The sequence below is a fragment of the Lactuca serriola genome, chromosome 7 (genome assembly GCF_051521515.1).
Source record: "Lactuca serriola cultivar US96UC23 chromosome 7, Lser_US96UC23_V15, whole genome shotgun sequence".
In the NCBI taxonomy this organism is placed as follows: domain Eukaryota; kingdom Viridiplantae; phylum Streptophyta; class Magnoliopsida; order Asterales; family Asteraceae; genus Lactuca; species Lactuca serriola.
In genome coordinates, this window is record NC_136414.1 from 27,835,124 (window position 1) to 27,842,477 (window position 7,354).

The following is a 7,354-nucleotide window of genomic DNA, read 5'->3' on the forward strand; positions in this document are numbered from 1 at the left end:
AGAGAGAGAGAGAGAGAGAGAGAGAGAGAGAGAGAGAGAGAGAGAGAGAGAGAGAGAGAGAGAGAGAGAGAGAGAGAGAGAGAGAGAGAGAGAGAGAGAGAGAGAGAGAGAGAGAGAGAGAGAGAGAGAGAGAGAGAGAGAGAGAGAGAGAGAGTAATCGCCATAATTGTGCATCTAACGGTACACTTAACCTAAAGAAAAGTGTGAACAAAGAATAAATGAACAAAGAATAAAGATAGCTTAAAATCAAAATTTGTAATAAACAAATTGATGCATTATTTTTTAGCATCAACATGGAAGAGAGATGCGGACATTGTGGTTGTGTGTGAGTGTGAGTGTCCCTACATTTTATAATCTTCAATCTCACTCTGTTTTCCCATTACCCATTTCCTATGCATGTGCAATACCTCATCATTTCCTGCTGGCTCACTCTCCTCTCTATCTTTCCCTAGAAAACACTCTGCAATCTTGCAGATCTGTTTATGTTCATGTTCCAAAACATGAACTGAACACTCATTCTCCTTAATTTCCGTCCATTCTTCCCATCTCTCTGTGTCTGGTTTTTGCAGTATGGATCCTCTCACCCATCTTGAATACGCTCTGTTTCAACTTACCCCAACCAGAACAAGGTACTCTTACTCTTTAACTTTATACGTTTCTATGTTAATTTTCTTTTCCCTTTGATGTGATATGAGTCATATTGAGTTGGGATTTCTTTGTTCTTGTTGAAATGCTTAAAAAAGTTTAGATTCTCCTTTTTCATTTGGGTTGATTTCGGTTATTCCGATTTGGACTTTCTTTCTTCTTGAAATTCTTATAATGCTAAGCTCTTTTGATCTGATTTCAGTTATGCTGAATTGGATTTTATGTGGTTTGATTTCATTGCCGATTTGGGTTCTTATTGCTTGTGTTCTTTAGATTTCTCTTTCTTTCCTTTTGGGTTGATTTAAGTTGTACTGAGTTGGTGTTTTCTAAGTTCTTATAGCAATTGCTATGAAGTTTTATTTCTGGTTTTCTAAGTTGGGTTTTCTTCGTTCTGATCGAAATAATTAAATAACCAAGAATTTTATTTGCTCTTGGTTTGATTGCAGTTCTGCTGAGTTGGGTCTTCTTTATTCTTGTTCAAATTATCAAAAGCTTCAATCTTTTTGTCTTCACCCTGTGTTCATATAATCATATTCATGAGACTTAGTTTGTGTATGTCGAATTTCAAAATTGCTGATTTGGGTTCTTATGTACTCATTACCGATCTGGGTTCTCAATCTCATTACTTGTGCTAAAACTTGATAAAGATTTGGCCTTTTTTGGGGTCTGATCTCAGTTTTCTAATTGGGTCTTTTATTCTTCATTTTACAATGTTCAAAGTTTAGATCTTTTTTGTCATTTTAGTGTTGACGTAACTTATTCTTTTGCTTAATTCTTGAGTAATCACTATTTCTAACAATAATATTTTGTCACTTTGGTTTAAAGATACAAAAAAAAAAAAAAAGAAGAAGAAGCTAGAAATAGCTATCTTGAACAACTTTCTAGTAAGATTTAGGCCAATTTACTTTTTTCCTAATAAACAGCTGCCTCAATACCCCATAATAAATGATGTTAAAAAGATATGTGAGAAAACGACACAAACCCAATGTTGATAAATATTTGGTGTATAATTTTCTTGATGATCTGTATCAAATATCTTTTTACTAGATTAAGTCGTGTCCTCATTAACTCCATTAAGTCAAAAAGAAACAACATTTTAGTTGCAAAAAACTTCGGGTATATTTCCAATTGTGCTAATTAGGGTTTTCTTTGTTCGTATTGAAACTATCTTGAAGATGTGATCTTTTAATCTTCTCTGGACACAACAAAGAGAAATTAGCATCTGGATTGGTGGAACCTTTTGTGTCTCATTTGAAGTTCTTTAAAGATCAAATTTCAAAAGGAGGGTATTCAATCACTCTTCGCCCTCCCACCACTAGCTCTTTCTGGTTCACCAAATTCACATTGCAGAGGTATGACTTGCTTTTCAATTTGTGTTTCAATATTTACGTTTATACCCTCTTGTGGCTATGTGAATAAAAATGTTCAATGATTCGGGTCTATACTCTATGTAGATAAGAATCTTATAATGGTCCATGATCCCCAATAGACTTAGTTAACAAGGCATGCTTTATTGATTGAAGCCTTTTCAATTGCTTGCTTAATTGGAAAGCAAGGTAACTATGCTACTAGCTAGATTCCTTTTCTAGTGGCAAATTTGCAAATTTACAAAAGAAATTATATGTGATGCATATTGCAATTTTTAATTCTACTTGTAGTTTGATAACAACGTTTGCAACTAATCATATACATGTGTCATGACAATATAAGGGGATCTTGACATCAATAATTCATAAAAATGACAAGGGTAATTTTGTCACAAACCAGTCGGTGTGGTTTATTTGAACATTGAGTCTTCATTTAGTTTGATAATAACATTTGACTAGTAATCAAGTACCTAAAAAGGCCCCTGTCATGACAAAATAAAGAATAATGATATCAATAATTCATAACAATGACAAGGGTAAATAGGTAACCAGTCACAAACAAGTTAGGTGGCTTGAGTTTGAACATTTGATTCTACATGTAATTGATAATCACATTTGACTATTAATCAGATGCTTAAAATATCAATGTGTCAATGTCAAAATAAGGGGAATTTGACATCAATAAATCATAAGGGTAACAAGGGTAGATTGGTAATTTTATCACAAACTAGTTGGGGGAGCTCGGATTTGAACATTCATTGTAGATGTAGTTTGATAATAACGTTGGACTACGAATCAGATGCCTAAAATAGCCACGTGCCATGTGGGAAACTTGACATCAGTATCAATAATTCATAACAATTAAAAGGGTATATAGGTAATTTTATCACAATCGGGTTAATCACGTGGGGTTTCGTTTTTGTAGGCTTGTGCGCTTCATAAACTCCCCTGAAGTTCTTGAGAGGTTTATAAGAATAGAAAGAGAGATTTTACAGATCGAGAATTCTGTTCATAGCAACGATGGTGAAGAACATGCAGGCGAAGGTATTACTTGAATGTCAAAAAGTCAACGCCTGAAACTACTTGTGATTTTGATTTTTTTGGTGTTTAAGTGTAGCTTCATCTTGTTTTTGATTTGTTAGGAGGAAGCTTATCATCTGACGGAAGCACCAAGAAGTCTACTGATCCCTCCAAGGTACTTTCATTCTCACCAATCTGGAAAAAATGACAAAAATACCCCTGACTTGTATTTATTACCATTTCATGTATGCATCTTTCAGTTTGCTACCAATCGATGCATTATTAACCAGATTGGATGCATAAATTGGTAATAAATTGAAATATGGTTTGCACAAATTGGTAAGAAATCCATTTCGTTGCATAAATTGTTAAAAACTCATTGCATAAATAAGTGATTATTTGTAGTTCAGATGCCTAATTGAAACTTTATGAATAGCTATGTGGCATAATCGTAACAAAATATGTCATTTTAATATCTTAAACTTGACTAGTTGACTTATTAAAGTCAACTATACCTCCATTTCCGAAACATAGGATTCAAATTCATATCTAATTTACATTTTTTGTTTTAGCTCAAAGCTGGAGAAGCCGGTGACGATGTACAAGAAGAAAGTTCCAAGTAAATTAATATTCCTTATAAATAAATTAATCAAAGATTCACAAAGTCAACACAACTAAGGTTGACTTCTGTAATTTGTATTCTTTTCAGGATTCAACTTCAACGATTATTGGAGACACGAAAAGCAATGCTTCGGAAAGAACAAGCAATGGCTTATGCACGTGCACTCGTTGCAGGATTTGAAACCGAAAACATGAATGATCTCATTTTGTTTGCCGATAGTTTTGGAGCCTCACGATTAAGGTAACAAATGCGAATTAGGTCACCAACAAACGAGACACTCATGTTCTTTTGGCAATTTGTGGGTCGCTTATTTAAACTTGTAAGAATTTGTGCTTAATATAGGGAAGCGTGCATAGAATTCATAGAGTTATGCAAGAAGAAGCATAATGATGGTCTATGGATGGATGAATTAGCAGCAATGGCAGCATATCCTCCTTCAGAATTAGCTTACACTGGTACCTCTGGAATCTTGATTGCCACTGAAAGTAATGCTTCAGCTCTAATGAATGATCTCAACTCCGAGCAGAATAATCCAGAAGGTGACAAATTTTGTTGCATTATTAAGCATTTAAATGCTAAAAAAGTTAAAACATTGGAGGTTATTGCATAAATTGGTAAAAACTAAAAAGGTGAAACATTGTTGCATAAATAAGCATTTTACCAGTGCCACATCATGAGGTAACAGGTTCCTAATTACAATGTTGCATATTTTGGTCCTAGAGTGAAATGTTGTTGGATTTTTTGTGTAAAAAATTACTATGTTGCATAAATAGGAAAAAGAAAAAAGATGAAACGATAATAAAACCTCTTCTATAACAATAGAAGATGCATGTTTTGACTTTTGTAGTCAAACAAGACATTTCAGGAAACTTGATTATCAAAGTTCTGTATAGATTGAGAGAAAAAACAAGAATCCCTTTTTGAATTATAACAAATACTATCAATTACAAACCTTTAAACAATCTAAATGTTGATAATTCATGAGAATTTTAGGTTCGAAATATGACTTGTTTGATCAGAAAGAGAGTGTCTTATAAAGATTTTTGATGCAGATAACACAGATCAGGCACCATCTACTCCTGCAAATGTCACGATGCAGCATCCATGGCCAAACCAGATTCCTCAATATATGTACAATTTTCAGGGCCCACAAGGCCCACGATACCCATATCCATACCCTGGTATGCCTCCGTATTATCCCCCTCATATGAGTTGGCCCACAAATGATGATTCCGGCCATGGGCGCCACCACAGATCATCTTCTAAAAAGAAGTCAAAGCCTCGATTATCGGAATCATCTGAGGAAGAAGAAGATGATAGCAACGGAGACGGTGATTCCGATTCCGTAAGCGATTCCGGTACTGTATCGAAGCATGAAAAGTCGACTAAAAAGAACAAGAAGAAGTCCTCGAAAACGGTAGTTATTCGGAACATTAATTATATTACTTCCAACAGAAAGAATTCCGATGGCGGCAGTGATAATTCTGATGAAGATGAAGTCGATGGTGTTCTTGAATCTTTGGTGAAACATCATAGCAAATCATCTAAATCGCATGAAAAGAAGAAAAAAGGCGCGGATTTGGATACTGAATCGGGAAAACGAAATGAAAACTGGGATGCGTTTCAAAATCTGCTCTTGAAAGATGATGATGTTCAAGATGAACATTTCACAATCAAAAACGATATGGACATGGGATCCGAAAATTATGTGAAGAATCAACCGAAAACCGGGATTAACAACGATTCGTTTGTGGTTCCTGAAAGAACCGGAGTCAACGAATCAAGAAAAGTCAACCCTCAAGATTTTGAAAACGGTGTTCGGATGAGGGGGCGTGATTCTTCGGATGGCGATATGGTAATTTCACAAAGATACGGAGAATCAACAGACGGAAATACTGGTTTCCGGGATCTTGGATCTGAATCTTCAATGATCAGAAACAAACGGGAAGAAGATTGGTTTGTTGTCAAGAACTCCGAGGGTACAATGGTAAATTCGACATTCAACGACGACTTTGGTTCAATGAAAAATGCTTTTTCATCGGAAACAACCAAAAAGATTGTACCGATCGATGATTCTTTCATGGTACAACCGCAAACGACGGCTCCATACGAATCACAATGGCGGTCAACCGATGTTAGCATGGTGGAGGGGGTGGCTAAGCCCGATGCAACCGACGGTCAGGTGAAGAGCGGGTTCTATGAGCCGGATGAGCTTTATCTGATGGTATCACGTGATTCCGGGGTCGAGCCACCTGTCAGGTCTTCGTGGACCCCGGAATTGGACTATGGGGCCGAGGTTCAGTTCACTAAGTCTGAACCAAAGCCGGCCCCAGTTGAGACTAAAGATCAAGTTGAAGAGCCAACTCCGGTCAAACCCAAAACGAAAAAGGTGGTAAAGCCCAAACCTTTGTCAAGGTCTCTCCCGGGTGACAAGAGGTTACCCTTTGTGAGTCGACCAGTTGTTCATAAGAGCAAAAGAGAACAGGTATGGAAACTAATTTTAATTTTAATTTATGAATATGGAAATATATATATTATAAAGTATGATAGTAAATGTTTAGGTAAAAAGTAAACTGATTGTGTGTCTTTTTCTATCGTGAAACAGGAAGATGAGATTCGAAAGAAAATGGAAGAAATTGCGATTGAACGACAAAAGAGAATTGCTGAAAGAACTGCAGCAGCCGCTGGTTCTGGTTCTACTAATAAAACTAAAACTGGAGCTGCTTCAACTCCTACAAAATCAAGTCAACTTAAGAAAAACAATTCGAAGGTAGCAGGCATGTGAAAATGCTCGTAAAAGTTTCAAGTAAAGGAGATTTATTGGCATTAAGACGGTTTTATCATGGAGTTTTTATTTTGTGTTATCGTGTTTTCACTTAGTAGTGGTGAGTTGGTGTACTATACGTTTATATATGTGGAAGGGGAGTCTGTTATATACAGTGGTGATATGGTGATACGAGTACTTTTCTGGTTTTCGGAATATTTTTTTTGTATGTATAATGTATATTTATATTAATTTGTAATAAATACATATATTGGTGCTTGTGGCACATTATTATTTATTTGTTTGTATGGGATTATTTTTTTTAGCGTCATTGTACACAACTGTTTTAGGTATTCACTGTTCAAACATCAAGTGCACAATTAAAAAGTAATAATAAAATATAAAAAAGGAAAATAATTATGCGGTTCATGTGATGAGTCAGGTCTACGGACGAATTATAGAGATTTATTACTGATCTCGAGTTTAGAATTATATTGATGCTTTTGTTTATTGAGCTAGTTAGTGACAAATAAACTAGGACAATAACATAATATCATCCCTGGCTTCGTATTATATTCTTCATACTCGTCATTTTCAATGTGAGACATCCTTGACATCTGTAAGAAACAGTTAGTATCCACAACTTCACAATCTCCTACTTAGGAGTTTGATCAACAAATCAACTTCCTTCTAACGTGTATACCTCTAGACTCTCGTAAACCAAACATTGTGTAGTCTCTTATTCTCTTTAGTTTGCAACTTTTACATACATAATCTCCAACAGTAAAAATACACTTTATGAATTGTTTTTCATATTATTAACCTTTTAAAAAATATATTATTGGAGATGCTCTTAGTATTAATATCATACTTTCATGTAGGGATGTTATTCGGGTCGGAACCGAACCGAACCGACCCGAACCTGAATAAACCGAA

The 7,354-nt window shown here is 35.3% G+C and overlaps 1 protein-coding gene across 1 annotated transcript; it reads left to right on the forward strand.

Annotated features, from left to right (window-relative positions):
• Positions 1 to 329: 329 nt before the first annotated feature.
• Positions 330 to 6,716, forward strand: LOC145063124 (disease resistance protein (TIR class)). The gene is made up of 9 exons (XM_079010718.1): positions 330 to 629; positions 1,821 to 1,997; positions 2,938 to 3,056; positions 3,155 to 3,207; positions 3,605 to 3,651; positions 3,742 to 3,894; positions 3,997 to 4,193; positions 4,707 to 6,139; positions 6,260 to 6,716. Exons 1-9 carry the CDS (start codon positions 571 to 573, stop codon positions 6,437 to 6,439), a joined length of 2,418 nt encoding a protein of 805 aa, XP_078866844.1. The 5' UTR covers positions 330 to 570; the 3' UTR covers positions 6,440 to 6,716.
• Positions 6,717 to 7,354: the final 638 nt, after the last annotated feature.

What these genes read in the sequence shown, in the direction of transcription:
- LOC145063124 (XM_079010718.1), top strand. Translation starts at nt 571, where the DNA reads ATGGATCCTCTCACCCATCTTGAATACGCTCTGTTTCAACTTACCCCA. An exon ending in CTTACCCCAACCAGAACAAG is followed by an intron (nt 630 to 1,820) that starts GTACTCTTACTC and finishes ACTATCTTGAAG; the next exon opens with ATGTGATCTTTTAATCTTCT. An exon ending in TTTGGAGCCTCACGATTAAG is followed by an intron (nt 3,895 to 3,996) that starts GTAACAAATGCG and finishes TGCTTAATATAG; the next exon opens with GGAAGCGTGCATAGAATTCA.